This window comes from Leptodactylus fuscus, chromosome 5, assembly GCF_031893055.1.
Source record: "Leptodactylus fuscus isolate aLepFus1 chromosome 5, aLepFus1.hap2, whole genome shotgun sequence".
Taxonomy (NCBI): domain Eukaryota; kingdom Metazoa; phylum Chordata; class Amphibia; order Anura; family Leptodactylidae; genus Leptodactylus; species Leptodactylus fuscus.
The window spans coordinates 98,335,007-98,355,470 of NC_134269.1; the positions used below are offsets into that span (position 1 = coordinate 98,335,007).

Here is a 20,464-nt window from a genome sequence, read left to right on the forward strand (position 1 = left end):
CATGTTATAAATTGTGACTTATTATACATTTTATACCCAATACTGATGTAAAATGTGTGATTAATTCTCTGCAGAGTTTAATAACTGAATAATATCTTAATAGCTCTTTAACACTTAGTATCATAGAATGTCATTTTAGTTAAATATTTAGAGTTAGGCATCCAGTGCACGTAGGTCGCTTTGCCAGTAAGAAGCTTATGTTGCTCCTAACCCTGCTCCTTTATGGCCACATCTGTTTTTATAAAACTACTAGCAGGAGGACCCGGCTTCGCATGGGTATATTTAATTTTTTGTTTGTGTAGTGGCCCCATAAGAATTGTCCAATTTTGCACTGGTGTATTTTGTATATCGTTTGTGTGTGTCCATAAGCGTCATGTGATCATGTGTATCTCATTTCGAATATCAGTGAAAAACCTGCAATCGGTTGTTATGGAGACCTGAAGTAAAGCTGTGTGTATGTGACCTTGTGTAACAGTGTTATTAACAGTGCCCTGCCCCTTTAAGGCTGACATAAAGTAGTGAAGAAAAATCGCTGGGTTGCTTTGGAAACCTGGAGTAAAATTCTAACATATGGTACTCTGTTAAGAGCCATGTATCTAATCCTCTGCTGTGTGGTACTGTGTGCTGACGCATGTATCTATTCCACTGGCATGTGGTACTGTGTGCAGTGGTGTGTCTAATCCTCCCTTATGTGGTATTGTGTGCATTAGTGCATATCTAATCCTCTGGTGAGTGGTATTGTGTGCAGTGGCGCGTATCCAATCCTCCGGCGTGTGGTATTGTGTGCAGTGGCGCATATCTAATCCTCTAGCATGTGGATTTGTATGAAGACGTGTGTATCTAATCCTCTGGCTCTTGGTACTGTGTGCTGACTTGTGTATCTAAACCTCCAGTGTGTGGTACTGTGTGCAGATGCGTGTATTTAATCCTCTGGTATTGTGTAAAGACGTGCGTATCTAATCCTCCAGCATGTGGAACTATGCACAGACGTGCGTATCTAATGATGCGGCATGTGAAACTGTATATAGACGCATGTATCTAATCCTCCGGCGTGTGGAACTGTGTGCAGATGTGCATATCTAATCCTCTGGCATATGGTACTGTGTGCTGACTTGTGTATCTAATCCTCCAGCGTGTGGTACTGTGTGCTGACATGCGTATCTAATCCTCTGGCGTGTGGTACTGTGTGCACACGCGTGTATCTAACCCTTCCTGTGTGGTATTGTGTGCACTGGCACGTATCTAATCCTCCATTGTGTGGTATTGTGTAAAGATGTGCGTATCTAATCCTACGGCATGTGGAACTGTGTGCAGACGCACGTATCTAATCCTGTGGCATGTGGAACTGTGTATAGACACACGTATCTAATCCTCCGGCATGTGGAACTGAGTGAAGACGCATGTATCTAGTCCTCTGGCGTGTGGTACGGTGTGAAGACTCGTGTATCTAATCCTCTGGCATGTGGAATTGTGTATAGATGCGCGTATCTAATGCTGTGACGTGTGGAACTGTGTGCATTGGCGTGTATCCAATCATCTGGCGTGTGGTATTGTGTGCAGTGGTGCGTATCTAATCCTGCGGTGTGTGGAACTGTGGGCAGACTTGCGTATCTAATCCTTTGGCGTGTGGTATTGTGTTAAGACATGCGTATCTAATCCTCCGGCATTTGGTACTGTGTGCAGACGTGCATATTTAATCCTCCGGTGTGTGGTATTGTCTGAAGATGCACGTATCTAATCCTCTGGTGTGTGATACTGTGTGCTGACTTATGTATCCAATCGTCTGTCGTGTGGTACTTTGTGCAGACACACGTATCTAATCCTCTGGCATGTGGAACTGTGTGCAGATGCACGTATCTAATCCTTTGGCATGTGGAACTGTGTGCAGATGCATGTATCTAATCTTATGGCGTGCGATACTGTGTGCTGACCTGTGTATCTAATCCTCCAGCGTGTGGTACTTTGTGCAGATGCGTGTATCTAATCCCATGGCATGTGTAACTGTGTGTAGATGTGCGTATCTAATCCTGCGGCATGTGTAACTGTGTGCATCGGCATGTATCCAATCCTCTGGCATGCGGTATTGTGTGCAGTGGCGTGTATCTAATCCTGTGGCATGTGAAGCTGTGTGCAGACGTGCGTATCTAATGCTCTGGCGTGTAGTACTGTGTGAAGATGCGCGTATCTAATCCTCTGGCCTGTGATACTGTGTGCTGACCTGCGTATCTAATCCTCCAGCGTTTCATACTTTGTGCAGACGCGCATATCTAATCCTCTGGCATGTGGAACTGTCTGCAGACATGCGTATCTAATCCTTTGGCATGTGGAACTGTGTGCAGATGCGTGTATCTAATCCTCTGGCGAGTGATACTGTGTGCCGACCTGTTTATTTAATCCTCCAGCGTGTGGTACTTTGTGCAGACACGCGTATCTAATCCCATGGCATGTGGAACTGTGTTTAGATGTGTGTATCTAATCCTCTGGCATGTGTAACTGTGTGCAGACGTGCGTATCTAATCCTCTGGCTTGTGGTACTGTGTGCAGACATATGTATCTAATCCTGCAGCGTGTGGTACTGTGTGAAGACGCACGTATCTAATCCTCTGGCGTGTGGTACTATGTGCAGACGCGTGTATCTAATCCTCTGGCATGTGGAACTGTGTGCAGACGCACATATCTAATCTTTAGCCATGTGGTACTTTGTGCAGACGTGCGTATCTAATCCTCTGGCGTGTGATACTGTGTGCTGACCTGTGTATCTAATCCTTCAGCGTGTGGTACTGTGTGCAGATGTGCGTATCTAATCCTTTGGGTTGTGGAACTATGTGCAGACATGCATATCTAATCCTCTGGCATGTGATACTGTGTGCAGACGTGCGTATCTAATCCTCTGGCATATGGAACTGTGTGCAGACGTGTGTATCTAATCCTCTGGCATATGGAACTGCGTGCAGACGTGTGTATCTAATCCTTTGGCTTGTGGAACTGTATGCAGACGCGCATATTTAAACCTCTGGTGAGTGAAACTGTGTGCAGACGCGCGTATCTAATCCTTTGACATCTGATACTGTGTGTTGATCTGTGTATCTAATCCTCTGATGTGTGTATCTCAGTTTGTATATCACTGTTGGATCATACATGTGGAGTGACCGTGTGTATGGCAGTTGGAATATGAGTGAAAGACTTGCAGGTTTGTTTTTGGTAATGGGGGGTCAGGGTGTTGGGAAAGCTGTATCTCCGGAACAGTACGTCCGAGTGAGTTGGATTCTTGTCATAATCCTTCCCGGACACCTGAGGTATCTATGTGCCAAATTTGGTGAAGATTGGTCTAGTCGTTTGGTTGTGCATAGAGAACAGACAGACAGTCTTGTCATAAACCTTCCCGGACACCTGAGGTATCTGTGTGCCAAATTTGGTGAAGATCGGTCTAGTCGTTTGGTTGTGCATAGAGAACAGACAGACAGACAGACGGACAGACAGACAGACAAGAATTCATTTTTATAATATAGAGAGATATAGCTCTTACTTGCTGGAGCCTCCTCTGCTGTAAATGGGGAACTGCTGGGGTGAAGTTTATAAGAAGTGGAAATTCTATCGATTCCAAAGGTTGTTGAGTCCATCATTGGTTGTCTCTGTATAAATAAGAAAAATTACAATGTATATTACTTGAACACCTATTGTTCTTATGGCTTACAAGTGTCTTATTAAACCTTTCATGGTAATGTATAAGTGGCAAGTGTATTATGACCTGTAGGGCTTTTTTTTTGTAAAGCAGTTTGTGAAGATATTGCTGAGGTCAGGTATCTAGCAGGAATAAAATGAAAACATTCAGCAACTACTAAAATGTTAAAGGGGTTAATAACCTTTTTACAATAAGGCTATGGGTAATGCAGCTGTGTCCCATAGGCTTGAATGGAGTACTGCTGCAGTGCCCATGCTCACCATAATACTAAATGTACAGCAAGTTCAGCAGTTCAATACCTGCCAACAATGCTGAGATCTTTGTTGGCCAGAAAACAACAGATCTGCTGTGGTCCCAACTGTTGAACCACTGCTGAACTAAAATTGATGGCTTATCCAAATAATAGGCTCAGTCAATCAATTTGAAAAAAGTGGATAACCCCTTTAAATACAAAAAATAATGGAGAAAGAATGTAATCTACAAACTGAGAATGTATACTATATAAATGTATATATGTATGCTATATAAAAGATCAGCTGACCATCAAGCGTTTACTCATTGGTTGGTTGATCGGCTGCACAGTTATGTCAATTTAGAGAATGAACACTCCTAGGAATATTGGGTTGTATAATAAGCCCCTAAAACTCTGGTTTGACTTGGGAACATTGTACTGTTCGGGGACACTAAGGGTCCAAGAATAGACGTGTAAAAATTAGACTTCCATTGACTTCAATGACATTTTTTACACGTGTAGAAAACGCATTGTGTCATTGAAGTCAAAGGGAGTCTTATTTTTACACATGTATTATGCAAAAATGAGCGCACGTTTACTCCGTGTGAATGGATCCTGACAGGGCACTATACTGTGTAAGGTGGAATTGCCCTGTGATCTTCCCCAATCCGCATGCTATAGGTTTCCTCCAGGGACTCCTCCCCTCCAGAAAATCCTGTGGTTGCACCTGATTATGCCAATGATATTACCTGTGGTGAAAAGAAGTCACTAAGTATTGATGAATGAAATGCGGCAATTCCATGTGTTATAGTCCCAAAATGTGGAACTAATAATGATTTCCTTGAACCTGTTAAAATAAGTTAAATAGCTATTAATATGGAAAAACAATTTTAGCCCCTTCTCAAAATTTTATTTTCTTAAACAAAAAAACCTAACCTGTTTGTTTGACTATTGTGATTTTACTTCTGGCCACCATTTTTTTTGTAGGAATTATACATGTCTTACACAGCAGGAAGCAGCAGGGCACCATTTCCTTTCTAATATTGATGGTCTATACTTAGGATATAGGTATTGCAGGAAATTGCTGGAGTGGGAGTAAAGAGAATTTTTCACTCCATCTAGCAGGGTGGTCTAAGTTTAGGTTTCCTAATACATTTCATAATGTGTCAGCTGAGGAGACTCCTAAATAAAGATTGTCAGGACTCAGACATTTCTCAGTCTGACGAAGGAGAGAGGACACATATTCCTGAGGAGACATTGCTGAACATTACTGGACATTTGCAAGTATAACAGGTTGCTGTTCACATTGTGAGTGTGTTTGTCTGGTCTGAGATAAACTCAGCCTAGTCTAAGTAGTCAGTGACCTTTTCTGTTTAGTTAGCACCTGCACAAGGCTAGGACCAGTGGCGCAAGTACGACTGCTACAGGGCCTGTGACCTTAGGAGGCCTGTTGGCCCCTTTTTTTTTTTAAAAAAAAAAATAGGTTATTAACTGCTGGTGTAATCCTAGCAAATAACGGGCTCTATTTTATTGCCTATCCTCATTCCTGGCCACAGGCAAGCGGAGATGGGTAAGTAAGGCCGCAGGCCCGTGGCAAGAGACTCTGGGGTCTCTGTAAGCCCAAGATTCAGAAGCATGGCTAGCAGAGGAACAGAGGGGGTGGCTTTCCAGGTCCACTGACTCTGTGGGGCCCACTCTGGGACTGCCATTAATGCTTTCCTTTTAACTAGACCAGTGTCTGCAGACACCGATCTAGTTAAAATCAATCCTGTGATCAAATCACTGTGGTTTACAAGACATTGAGAGCAGACAAAACACGTCTGCTCCTGGCACAGGCAGTAGAGAAGAGGAGGCGGCAGTGGCTCCATTCATCAGGTAAGTGAGTATAACTTTTTTTTTGTTTTTTTTTATTGTAGCGCAGTTGTGGGTAATTTAGTACAATGGGTTGTTAGGAGAGGAAATACGATGATGAAAGGTCATTTATATAAGTGCAATTAGGGGGCATTAAATGGGGGAGGTCATTGATTTAATGGGTCATTAGGGGCACACTATTTATGTCAAGGGGAATCAAGGGGCATAACATAATTGGGCAATTCACTTGGGCTTTATTTAAGCTAAGTCCCCGTGTAGTGGCTGCAGCAAAAAAAAAAAAAAAAAAAACGCTGCAGGAAAAACCATGCTGGTAAAAAATCACAGTTTTTCCTGCAGCGCTTTTCACAGAAAGTCCGCGGAGTTTTCCTCTACAGACTTTCTCCTTTTGTTATACCCATAAGGAAACCGCCAGCATTTCCGTAGGTATAACTGACATTCTGTGATTTCCAAAATCACAACGATTTTGGAAATAGCAGCATGTCCACTCTGCATATTTTTCTGCAATGTGTGAATTGTAACATAAGGGGAATCAAAACATAAGGGGAAAGCCAACAGTGCAATGAATTCAGCGCACTGTCGGCTTTCTAGCAGTATATAAAACATGAAATGTCCTCTTTAAGGAGTTTTCCACCTCATTTTTATTGATAACCTATCCTCAGAATAAATCATCAGTAAGAGATAAGTGATTCCCCACTGGCCAGCTGTAAGAAGGGGCCATGGCACCAGTTTATATCTCACGCTGTCTGTTTATAGTGACCGTGTGATGTAATTCCAGCCTTGTCACATTGACATGTATAGGACCAGACTGTTATTACATTACATGGTCGCTATCAGATGAATGACACTATATAAACAGAGAAGCAGTCACAGCGCTTACACAGATACCATGGTCCATTCAAACAGCTGATCCTGGGGGTCCCGGGTATTGGAACCCCAATATTTTTTTTTTTACCTTTTAATAAGGAAACGCCTGGGCCAATATTAATAAGGGGAAATATTTATAGGGAGTACACAGGGAAGTTATTAATTTAAAGTTGCATTTGGGAGTATTATTCATTATGGGGTGTTATATTATATAATTTATAATTGGGGGTAGCAGCAGGATGGGTGTGTAGGTGAGGACAATGTGGTCAGGTGCCTGAAAAAGTAAGGAGCCAAAGATGTCTGTGTTGCAATCTTTACAGAGGCTGGAAAAAGTGGTCATGGCCATCAAGATGGAAGAGTAATGGAATGGACCTAATCAGGAAGGAGTCTCGCGCCGTGGACGCCGCAGCTGAGTCAGCTGCAGAGTCTGCAGGAAGAAGGGGCAGCTAGTGGAAAAAAGAAGCAAGCAGCTCCCATTCAAGTCAGTGGGAGCCGTTTTTGGCAGCGGATTTTGAGGTGGATTCCGCGTCAAAATTCGCTGCCAAAAAATTCTGTGTGAACTAGCCCTAAGAACTTCCTAGATATTTTCCATTCCTTCTGTAACCATACCGGGCTTTGGCTCAAAAAAACGTAGCAAAATCTGCAACAAAAAAAGCTGTGTTTCTGCAAAGCGGAGCCTTAGGCTAGGGTCCCATGTTGCGGAAATGCAGCTTTTTTGTTGTTGCAGATTTTGTTGCGTTTTTTTGAACCAAAGTCAAGAATGGCTACAAAAGGAATTAAAAGTTAAAAGTTCTTATACTTCTACCTTCTGCTCAATCCACTCCTGGTTTTGGGTCAAAACAACACAACAAAATCTGCAGCAAAAAAAAGCTGTGTTTCCGGAACATGGGTTATCACTGTCACTATGGTGTTATCCAGCTAGGATGCTAGATGCTGAAGGTAGACCTACCACTGTGGGCGGACCTATTTACCTATTCATTTAGGCAGCTATTCTGCAGTATCCTTGCACTAAGAACCTGTATGAGTCCCCTGATGAATGGCGCATAACAGCTCCGGGAAACGCGTAGGAACTAGGGACAAATAGGGCTGTCAACCAGGGAAAGCTTGGGACTGCCCTTGTTAGGGCGGGAGTCTATGGGAGCCAGGGCCCGGATAGGGTGTCAGTAGGGTGTATTCCTTACCACCTGGCGTTTCTCTGTGTATCGACTGACTCCTGCTGACATTCTGGTAAGACTGTTCCAACTTTTTTACCTATGTGTGATTTTCTATTGCAAGGGTTATCCTATGTTTAAACAATTTTGAATATAGGTCAATTGCCCATAAACAATATCCTTTCTGTCATATATACAACTATAGTGACTGCACTTTATTTTATACATAGAACAATTTTAAAAGTAATAATAAATGTTATGTTTTAATGTGGCATCAGTGCTAAAATATGTATTGACTATTCTGTTGCTATTAGTGCACTCCTTGTAAAACAGGGCTCTGTATCTATTTGTGCTCGTACATTTTTGCTGGTTTTTGTCCGGAACATGGGGCCTTAGCCTCAGCTTTTTTTTTCTCCAGGTGTACATTAAGATTTAAATCATTACCCAATACACAGAAGCTTAAACTTACTGGGATTTTACGTCCCAAAATGCATGTTTTATACTGATGATCCTGCAGATAGGTCATCTTTATTTGATCTGTGGGGGTCCAACACCTAGATCCTGTACAAATCAGCTGTTTAGACAGGCTCCATGCACCATCAGTTACTGCAGAGGATGGGGAGCAGCTGCAGAAGAGTAGCAATGCTTCTTCCGGTGCCTTGAGACAGTTGTAACAGCTGATCTGTGCAAGGTCCAGGTGTTGGACCACCGCTGATCAGACACTTATAACCTATGAAATATGCTTTTTGGACCAGAAACCCCTTTAATATCACTGATATATACTTTATATATGTAAATATATATATATATATATATATATATATATACAGTCCTATGAAAAAGTTTGGGCACCCCTATTAATCTTAATCATTTTTAGTTCTAAATATTTTGGTATTTGCAACAGCCATTTCAGTTTGATATATCTAATAACTGATGGACACAGTAATATTTCAGGATTGAAATGAGGTTTATTGTACTAACAGAAAATGCGCAATATGCATTAAACCAAAATTTGACCGGTGCAAAAGTATGGGCACCTCAACAGAAAAGTGACATTAATATTTAGTACATCCTCCTTTTGCAAAGATAACAGCCTCTAGTCGCTTCCTGTAGCTTTTAATCAGTTCCTGGATCCTGGATAAAGGTATTTTGGACAAACAATTCAAGTTCAGTTAAGTTAGATGGTCGCCGAGCATGGACAGCCCGCTTCAAATCATCCCACAGATGTTCAATGATATTCAGGTCTGGGGACTGGGATGGCCATTCCAGAACATTGTAATTGTTCCTCTGCATGAATGCCTGAGGATTTGGAGCGGTGTTTTGGATCATTGTCTTGCTGAAATATCCATCCCCGGCGTAACTTCAACTTCGTCACTGATTCTTGAACATTATTCTCAAGAATCTGCTGATACTGAGTGGAATCCATGCGACCCTCAACTTTAACAAGATTCCCGATGCCGGCATTGGCCACACAGCCCCAAAGCATGATGGAACCTCCACCAAATTTTACAGTGGGTAGCATGTGTTTTTCTTGGAATGCTGTTTCTTTTTGGACGCCATGCATAACGCCTTTTTTTATAACCAAACAACTCAATTTTTGTTTCCAAAATGAAGCTGCCTTGTCCAAATGTGCTTTTTCATACCTCAGGCAACTCTATTTGTGGCGTACGTGCAGAAACGGCTTCTTTCTCATCACTCTCCCATACAGCTTCTATTTGTGCAAAGTGCGCTGTATAGTTGACCGATGCACAGTGACACCATCTGCAGCAAGATGATGCTGCAGCTCTTTGGAGGTGGTCTGTGGATTGTCCTTGACTGTTCTCACCATTCTTCTTCTCTGCCTTTCTGATATTTTTCTTGGCCTGCCACTTCTGGGCTTAACAAGAACTGTCCCTGTGGTCTTCCATTTCCTTACTATGTTCCTCACAGTGGAAACTGACAGGTTAAATCTCTGAGACAGCTTTTTGTATCCTTCCGCTGAACAACTATGTTGAACAATCTTTGTTTTCAGATCATTTGAGAGTTGTTGTTTTGAGTAGCCCATGATGCCACTCTTCAGAGGAGATTCAAATAGTAGAACAACTTGCAATTGGCCACCTTAAATACCTTTTCTCATGATTGGATACACCTGGCTATGAAGTTCAAAGCTCACTGAGGTTACAAAACCAATTTTGTGCTTCAGTAAGTCAGTAAAAAGTAGTTAGGAGTATTCAAATCAATAAAATGATAAGGGTGCCCATACTTTTGCACCGGTCAAATTTTGGTTTAATGCATATTGCGCATTTTCTGTTAGTACAATAAACCTCATTTCAATCCTGAAATATTACTGTGTCCATCAGTTATTAGATATATCAAACTGAAATGGCTGTTGCAAACACCAAAATATTTAGAACTAAAAATGATTAAGATTAATAGGGGTGCCCAAACTTTTTCATAGGACTGTATATATATATATATATATATATATATATATATATATATATATATATATATATATATACACACACACACAATTTTTCCTTAATCTGGTGCCAGTACCATTGTAAATCAAATGAATTAAATCCACTTCCTCATTATGACATGGAATCTGAAATATTTTACTATCCATGCGCAAACCATAATTTTTTAACTGCTTAGTAGTGTAATAAGAACCAACATATGAGAAGATATAGAACAGTGAATGTTCATTTCCATTTTCCTCTAGTTCTACATTCATCAGATAATTTCCATCTATTCAAACACATATCTATTTTCTCCTGATAATAGATATATATCAGCATATTATAAAGTTTAGATATTGTTCCATTCTTTAATTTAACCTACTACAAATTGTCACCTGAAAGCTGTGTGTCTTTTTTCATTTTTTCTTCACGTCTCCACTTTGCTCTCCTGTTTGAAAACCAAATCTACAAAAATAAGAACAATTCTGTATTGGGTTCTATACACATCAGGTTAAGACAGTGGAGGTATATAACAGCAGGATCTCCCAATATACACTTCTACTGAAAGGCTGTAACAAATCCAACTGAATATCAGATGTACTGAGTCCTAGGGGTAGTTAGTACTGACATATTCCCTCAGATGGGACTGGGACATTACGACCGAAATCAAAATCACAATTAATCAAACATGTTACCTTGAATATGATTACTGAACAAAGATTTGAGAACACTCACATTTTACATACATGCCATGCCCCCTATTTACATGACTTGCCATGCCACAAAATTTTGGTATTTGTTATTCGCATATTAACAATACTGATTGGATAGATTACAGTTAGTGACAATGGCAGTGTCAGACATGGTGGAATGAATGCAAAATCATTGAAATAATTGATGTGAACAAGTTCAAATAATTGAGCTGACTTTGATTTAGGCTATTTTTGGATGAATTGCTCGGCCCTACCCTCAGAACATATTTACTTGATCATTTCCACAACTAAAAAGGAATTCCTACCATCGTTTCTTAGTTATTCATCCAATCTTCTAAGACTAAATTCATTCCTTTAAAACCATAAATGAGGAAACTGTCAGAGATCATTTCAACTTCTGATAAAATATCATTACAATCCCCACTGAAGAGTATAGGTCCCACTGTCCCAGGCAACTATTCTGCAGTATAAGTACCCGTGCAAGCCAATATAACTTGGAATATCATTGCTAAATTAAAAGATATTGCTAGTAATTTTAACTTGCTCACATTTTCCCCAAAAACATTTTTATGGACATATTAATAAACGTTAAGTTTTATATAAACTAAACATGAATGGGAAATATTGGGGTATAAATTCTTGTTAGTAAAATCTACCATTCATGAGAGTTATTATAATATATCTAAGGAGGAAAATAGTGAGGATTTTGGTGTGGAATTTCAGCGCAGCGCTTAAATTCCACACTAAATTCCTCACCATTTTCCTACATGTGAATGGACCCTAATTTTGAACATTTAGTCTGTTAAAATGACACCACTATCTAGACTGTTATCTTTATTCAGAACAGTTTGTGTTGGGGTTCCACTACACGTTATCTATCTTTTGCAAAATAAGGTTTTATCATTTTACAAGGTTTCGAATATGTCCCTGGGTATATACAGTATGTGCACTAAGAGCTCTTTGAGGTGGGGAACGAAAACTTATATGGCCACTAACTTTTCACGCAACTTCATATTCTCAATTCATAGAATACCCCATCCTGAACATCATTGCAAATCACTTTCATTAACAAATTTGACATTTTCCACTGAAAAATTGTTTTGAAATGAAGCCACTAGGAGGCTCCTATCTTCTAATTCTGCTGTCCACTGCCTGTTACTAAGTAAATGACATCTTTAGCAACAGAGGCTGCTAAGATAAGAATGTAAGAAATAGGAGGGCAGGTTTAACAGCTCCTTCACAAGCTAAATCTCTGCAAAGGCACTTCTGTCCCCTCAGGTCCATACACTGTCTCAGTATCTACTCACTACTTAGCATTTTCATTGCATATATAAGACCTGTTCAGTTAATGCCATAAATAGCATGCATATATATAATGCATAAACAATTGGATGAGGCTTTGTACCTAAGCCTAATGGCAGTGTTACCTAGTAAACTACTAACAGAGGTCTACACTACATATCCACCCTTTGCTGTGAGTGAAATGCAAATCAAGGACCAAGCTAAATGTGGTGATTATTCCCAGAAAAAGAATAAATGAACACTTTTGATTGGTTAGACAGCAGCTGAGTGATGGCCCTGGAAGACTTGATTTGTAAGTTCCATCAAAAACTCAGGTACTCTTTAAGCAGTCCCACATTTCCTAAATATTGCTAAGTTGTGACAGTACCGCCTTTACTCATCAGAAATGCTGAAGTGTATTTTGATATATGGCTCCCTCTCTATGTAAGACTTACATTTCTTACACCCACTGCCACATATTCTCTGGTAGTCTGGGATGCTAATAATACTCTAGCACACTCATTTCCCAAAGCTTACCTCTACTATTGATATGGCACATCTCCTTATTTTCCCCAGACTCCAATAATTTCAACTCTTTTAAGTTACAATGGTCCAATGACTTTACTAAAGCACACTGCTTTGTATCCAAAACCCATTCTAGGATCCTCTTGTTCAGTAAGATCCATGTTTCCAAAAATGTACCTGGGGCCAAGCTATTTCATTCAGAAACTGGATCATTACTTTACATTAAAATCAACCGCTACATGGGGCCTTGGCCTTACTTGTTACAGCACTGGGTGGTCACATAAATTGTGACAATAAACACAGCAATTTTGCTGCTGCAGAAAGTAATGGCATAAAATGCTGCGATTTACAGTACTCGCAAAATGAATGGGATTGTGGGTAATCACATCTGCACATTACAGAAAAAATCTGCAGGAGAAAAGCTACATTTACAAAAATGCCCACATTCTAGAAAATCGCAACATGTCACTTATACCTACGGAAATGCTGGTGTTGTCCGTATAGTTATAATAAGGGCTGAAATTCCGCAGAGGAAAACTCTGTGAAAACGCACGTGTCGCTACGTGGGGCCTTAGCCTTACATGTATGTATATGGTGTCTCTGCACAGGCAGTGTTTGTGCAATTATTTGTGCGTTTATGCGTCTTTGTCTATTTTCTATTATTTCTCATCACTTTCCCATGGACAACTGATTCCTTCATCTCATGAATACACAGGTGAATATGGCAAGACAATAAATGCACATACTCTAATGGTGACTTCAGGAAGCTCAGTGTCAGCAGCAAGCTTCTCCCTGGTAGCCATGTCGGGATACTGAACACGTAGAAATTCTGTTTCCATAGAAAAGAAGAGGGTAGACAGGATCTATTAGTGCCTCAGTACTATGGTCTTTGAAATATGGTGATTAACAGTCATGTGGTTTACAGCTATGCTGGCATTACTATCTAAACAAAGCCAAATAGTATATACAGTAGATCCATACAGTATTTCTGTATAATCCCATGTGACTAGCTATTCAGGTCACACGTACTGTAACTAGGAGCACAATCCAACCATATTATTTAGTTTTTTATTTTGGACAGATTACAGGAAGGGACACTACATGCATAAGAAGATAACCCAACATAATAACAAAATCATGGTTTCATAATACAGAAAGTTCCTGCATTCATGATCGTATCTTTTGGCGTCTCAAGACTAAGGCCTTGTTCACATCTGCGTTGATATTCCGTCTGGGGGAGTCCGCATGAGGACCCTCCGAACAGAATACCGAACGCAACTGCAAGCGGTGTGCCAGTGAAAGCACACGGACCCCCATAGACTATAATGGGATCCGTGTGCTTGCCGCCAGATCTCCGCAGGGATCATGCGGACAGGAAAGTACTTCACAATCTACTTTCCTGTCCGCATGATTTGTGCAGGCAGCGCGCAGTAAGCACACAGACCCCATTATAGTCTAGGGGATCCGTCTGATTTCGCTGCACAGCGCTTGCAGTTGCGTTCGGTATTCCATTCGAGGTAGTCCCCATGCAGACTCCCCGAACAGAATTCTGAACACAGATGTGATTGAAGGGTAAGGCCTGGTTCACATCTGCGTTTGGCAAATCCGTTTGAAATCATTATTTAACATCTTCAAAAACTGATTTCAAACGGTCCGGATGAAAACCTATTCATTTCAATGGATTGTAAAAGTAATCAGTATGTAATCAGTTTGTGCCATTTCCGCATACTGAAAATACGGATTCCAGACGGACAGCAAGCAGTCAGTTTTGTTTTAACATTGAGGTCTATGGAAAACTGATTACATACCGATTAGGGCGCTTTCACACCTCAGGGCTCGTTCACATCTGCGCACATCTGTGCACATCTGTGTCTCCGTTATGCAGGTTTCCGTTTCCTGCCCCAAACTGGGCAGGAGACGGAAACCTGCAGGCATTTTTCAATGCATGTGAGACTCTAGCCATACCGCAAACTTAAATTTAAATATAGTTATGTTTGTGGGAAAAACTCTGAGCCATTGCCCCACGTGGCTTAAATATGGCGTTGGACAGTACCTGCAACATGTATTCTAGTGAATCCCATCCTCACATTGAAGAAAAATACCCGCAGCGGAAATGCGGCAATTTCAAAAACCGACGAGGTATTTCCATAGGTATTATTGACATGCTGTGATTTCCAGTGTGTCCACTGCGTGTATTTTTCCACAAGCTGTGGATGGGATTTCCTAGAATCACAGCAAATCAGTGAATGTAAAATGCGTTTTTTTCTTCAGTGTTTACGCCATGTGGGGCCCAGGCCTAAAAAAAAAAAATAGCTCTAAAGTTAATTAAAACTGAGTTCTTCACCATAGCTGATCTCAATTAAAATTTGAATCGCTAATGTTTCTATTTTACGCTGCATAACTGGATAGGGCACTGCCAAACTATTAAGTTTCCATATCCAGCTGCTTGTGTTATAGAACTTGGTCTGCACTTGGTGGCACCGTTATGTATTTCAAAAGGAAATGGGGGAAGGGGAAAAACACAGCCCAACAAGAGAAAACTCCAGATGTTTTATAAAGTAACAGTGTCCATATATGTCCGATACACGGACTAACTCACGGCTCTGTAGAATCAAATCAGGTGCACGGACCAAGGTCTCCGTCGGCTCGGAGCGATATGCAGCAAAAAGTTGTGGAGTCCAGCAACCAAGTTAAAAATGTCAAAAAACTTTAATGTTTACCATTTAAAAATTATTGACGTCCAACAAAACAACAAACCATACCCCAGCGATATAAGGATAAGCAGTACTGCTTATCCTTATATCGCTGGGGTATGGTTTGTTGTTTTGTTGGACGTCAATAATTTTTAAATGGTAAACATTAAAGTTTTTTGACATTTTCAACTTGGTTGCTGGACTCCACAACTTTTTGCTGCACAGTTATGTAGCCTAGTGGACTCCATCTAAATGTTTTATTCACGCAACTGAGACCATACTCAGCTGTGTACGGAGCAGGATCCCATTTTTATTCACGAACCCATTCACTTCAGTGGTGAATAAGGGCTGTGAAAACAGTTCCTCTAGTCCAGGGGTATCAAACTCAATTTACCCCGGGGCTGCTGGAGGTAGAGTCTGGGTGAGGCTGGGCCGCATCAGGTTTTCCCAATTTTTTTTTCTCTAAAAGTCGCCATATTCTGACAGCCGTAACTTTTTTATACGTCAGTGTACGGGGATGCATAGGGCGTCTTTTTTTGCGGGGCCGGGTGTACTTTTTGTTCTACCATTTTTGGGAAATGTTATTGCTTTGATCACTTTTTATTCAAATTTTTATCAGAATCAAAAGTGAAAAAACAGCGGTTTGGCACTTTTGACTATTTTCCCGCTACGGCATTTACCGTACAGGAAAAATATTTTTATAGATCTGTAGAGCGGGCAATTTCGGACACGGGGATACCTAACATGTATGTGTTTCACAGTATTTAACTACTTTTATATGTGTTCTAGGGAAAAGAGGGTGATTTGAATTTTTGATACTTTTTTACTTTTTTATATTTTTTCTTACTAAATTTTTTTTATGCATTTATTAGACCCCCTAGGGGTGTTGAACCCCAGGGGGTCTGATCACTAATGCGATGCATTACAATGCTAATGCATTGCAAAATATCATCATTTCTTTTGCAGGCTGCATAGAGCAGCCTGCAAAAAAGATTGCAGACAAGCCTGGGAGCCTTGTAAAGGCTCCCCGCTGTCATGGCAACGTGACATCGGCCCTGGAGCTTGCTCCAGGCGCCGGCGATCACCAGCAAAATGTCGGCGCCCATGCGCCGCCGGGAAAATGGCGCCTCTGGCGCCTTTGACCGTGGCGCTGGAGGGATTAATGCCTCCGATCAGTCCCGGGACCGATCGGAGACATTAGCGCCGGTTGTCTACTGCTTAAAGCAGCAATCGCTAATGTTTCTATTTTACGCTATTTTTCTACTGCTTAAAGCAGTAGACACCCGGCTGCTATGGCGGCCGCCCAGCTCCCGGGCAGTCGCCATATTTACATACCCGGCATGCGCCGTACTATTACGGCGGATGTTGGGATGTCCCGAGGGCCGCGAGTTTGAGACCCCTGCTCTAGTCCTATTCATGAAAAAATAGACCATGATCTATTATTTTATGGACAACAGGTGTCACACAGTCATCTGAATAGGCTCTAAAAGGTTCCATCTATCACTGCCTATATATAATACTGGCATCTTTTACGAGGCAGAGGGAACTTTGATTCCACTGAGGCTTTAGGTAACCAATTTCAATTCTATTATGATGAACTTCAGATCTATTGTGTAGGATACAGGTGTGCACGTATTTATACTCTTTCTATTATTTTATACATAAAATTACTTCTAGGGTTAAAGAATATGTGTATATACCCTTAATAAAGTTGTCAGTTGTGGGTACCCCTTCAAAACAGAAATAACAATAAAAAATGTTAAAAAACAATTTACTAGGAGATAATACGAGGTTAAGATCCATGTAACTCATCTCAGTCTTATCAGAAATAGACTTTTTTGAACCTTTAAATAAACAGTATGTCTTTACATTGCCTGTTATATTTAGAATCTGACTTGCAAGTTAAAATAGGATGGGGCCTCTGACTTTGTTCAGTGTTTCTTAATGATTCTAAGATAGATACCAAAGATCAAACAGATTTCTTCTGCCTGAAGAAAGTGTGAATACCCTAAGGCATGCCATGAGAACCTATGATCTAAATTATAGCAATATTCATTGGCTTTGAAACATGTTCTGTCACAAAATCTGCAACAAAAAATATATACTGCTCAAAAAAATAAAGGGAACACTCAAATAACACATCGTAGATCTAAATGAGTATAATATTCTCATTGAATACTTTGTTCTGTACAAAGTTGAATGTGATGACAACAAATTCACACGAAAATCATCAATGGAAATTAAATTTATTAACCAATGGAGGCCTGGACTTGGAGTCAACCTCAAATTAAAGTGGAAAAACACAGTACAGGCTGATCCAACTTTGATATAATGTCCTTAAAACATGTCAAAATGAGGCTCAGCAGTGTGTGTGGCCTCCACGTGCCTGTATGACCTCCCTACAACGGGGAATGCTCCTGATGAGGTTGCGAATGGTCTCCTGAGGGATCTCCTCCCAGACCTGGACTAAAACATCTTCCAACTCCTGGACAGTTTGTGGAACTCCACGTGACATTGGTGGATGGAGTGAGACATGATGTCCCAGAGGTGCTCAATCGGATTCAGGTCTGGGGAACGGGCAGGCGAGTCCATAGCTTCAATGCCTTCAGTTTGCAGGAACTGCTGACACACTCCAGCCACATGAGGTCTGGTATTGTCCTGCATTAGGAGGAACCCAGGGCCAACGGCACCAGCGTATGGTCTCACAAGGGGTCTGAGGATCTCATCTGGGTACCTATTGGCAGTCAGGCTACCTCTGGCGAGCACATGGAGGGCTGTGTGGCCCTCCAAAGAAATGCCACCCCACACTATTACTGACCCACTACCAAACCAGTCATGCTGAAGGATGTTGCAGGCAGCAGATCGCTCTCCATGGCATCTCCAGACTCTGTCACATCTATCAAATGTGCTCAGTGTGAACTTGCTTTCATCTGTGAAGAGCACAGAGTGCCACAAAGTTGCCAATCCTGGTGTTCTGTGGCAAATGCCAAGTGTCCTGCACGGTGTTGGGCTGTGAGCGCAACCCACATCTGTGGACGTCAGGCCACTCATACCATCCTTATGGAGTCAGTTTCTAACGTTTGTGCAGACACATGCACATTTGTGGCCTGCTGGAGGTCATTTTGCAGGACTCTGGCAATTCTCCTACTGTTCCTACTTGCACAAAGGCGGAGGTAGCGGTCCTACTGCTGGGTTATTGCCCTCCTACGGCCCCCTCCACGTCTCCTGGTTTACTGGCCTGTCACCTGGTAGCACCTCCAGCGTATCATGTTGCACCACAGACTGTCCAGGAGTTGTCAGATGCTTTAGTCCAGGTGTGGGAGGAGATCCCTCAGGAGACCATCCGCAACCTCATCAGGAGCATACCCAGGTGTTGTAGGGAGGTCATACAGGCACGTGGAAGCCACACACACTACTGAGCCTCATTTTGACATGTTTTAAGGACATTACATCAAAGTTGGATCAGCTTGTAGTGTGTTTTTCCACTTTAATTTTGGGGGTAACTCCAAATCCAGACCTCCATTGGTTAATAAATGTAATTTCCATTGATGATTTTTGTGTGATTTTGTTGTCATCACATCCAACTTTGTACAGAACAAAGTATTTAATGAGAATATTTAATTCATTCAGATCTAGGATGTGTTATTTGAGTGTTCCCTTTATTTTTTGAGCAGTATATTTGCTTTCTATTTTAACTTGACCAAGAGACTCCCACCTCTTTCTAGAGTGCCCATTTGCTCAGTAGAAAAAATGGTTCTGCTGCGTTGATTGTGGCTTTGTGTTGTTGTGGTGGACGCAATCTCACTGTTACTTTCATATGAATTCTCATATGGGATTTTCACATTGGTTACCTCCAAAAAACCTGCAAGAGTAACTCGGTGAAATATTTATTTGTACTTATTTCAGTGTTAGAATTTGGTGAAACAGTGTATTTAAAATATATTTCCAAAACACACGTTAACTCTCCAGACTCCCTCACCCAGTGAATAGTCACTTTCTCCTACCTGTCAGCTCATTATAGTGTTCACTGCACAACTTAAAGGGAGTCTGTCAGCAGGAAAATCGGTAACAAACTAATGACCTTGTACGAGGGTAGTCTGAAAAGGTTCCGACCTCCACATGTAAATGGCAACACTCATTAACCAAAGTTGGGGAATATGTTCACGCATGCGTTGCAATGTACTTTGACAGTCGTTGATGTGAGTGATTTTGTGAAAATGGATAAAATCGAATATCGAGCTGTCATTAGGTGTTTGTTTTTGAAAGGCAATACACCTTCACAAATTTAAGACGAGTTGGACGCTGTGTACGGGGACTCTGCACCATCATGTACAACCGCCAAATTTTGTGCAGCTGAATTTAAACATGGCTGTACCAGCTTGGTTGACGATGAACATTTGGGACGGCCAAAAACTGCAACTACGAAAGAAAACATGATGCTGCCCAAAGATTAGCACACTTTGGCTGCTCTGCCTTCATTCCCATCTAACACCAGGTAAATCCTGAAACGTCATCACTCTGGAGATAATTAGCAGGGAGTGCCCAGGGACTGTATACCATTACCCCAGTGTAACCCCCTCATCAATGCCATCCTAAGGCCTGTGAAAAGATTTTGTGAACAAAAACCACAAAGGCTGGAGTGTTTATGGATGGTCATACACGTGATGTTGGCTAGATTCTGAAAGAGTGCAATGTTGAGACTGTTTGTGCCTCAGCACAACATCTACCAACAATAGTGGCTCTTTTCCTTTAAGCTTCTCTCAAAAGGTTCCTGGGCCAATGGAGTCACTTGTTATCCAAGTCACCTCTGAGGACTGGGAGGAATCATTAGTAGATGGAGCCTGTGGACTCGTGCAAATGCCAGCCAGATACCACTATGGGACTCTACCTGCCAGTCCCAGTTTACTTACGTTTTCTCCCTTGAGGGGGCTGATTGGTGTGAACTACCACACGTATCACCATCACCTACAACCCCTCTATCTCTATGTTGACTAAATCCATACAAACCTT

The 20,464-nt window shown here is 41.4% G+C and overlaps 1 protein-coding gene across 1 annotated transcript in view; it reads right to left on the reverse strand.

The window, feature by feature from the left end:
• Positions 1-20,464, reverse strand: part of PAX4 (paired box 4) — a 38,697-nt gene that overhangs the window by 2,496 nt on the left and 15,737 nt on the right. Inside the window, exons 5-9 of the mRNA XM_075275856.1 lie at positions 19,170-19,316; positions 13,508-13,590; positions 10,631-10,707; positions 4,664-4,763; positions 3,506-3,632 (exon numbers count right to left, since the gene is read on the reverse strand). Of these exons, the coding sequence (XP_075131957.1) occupies positions 3,506-3,632; positions 4,664-4,763; positions 10,631-10,707; positions 13,508-13,590; positions 19,170-19,316 (534 nt within the window). The remainder of the gene's footprint in view (positions 1-3,505; positions 3,633-4,663; positions 4,764-10,630; positions 10,708-13,507; positions 13,591-19,169; positions 19,317-20,464) is intronic.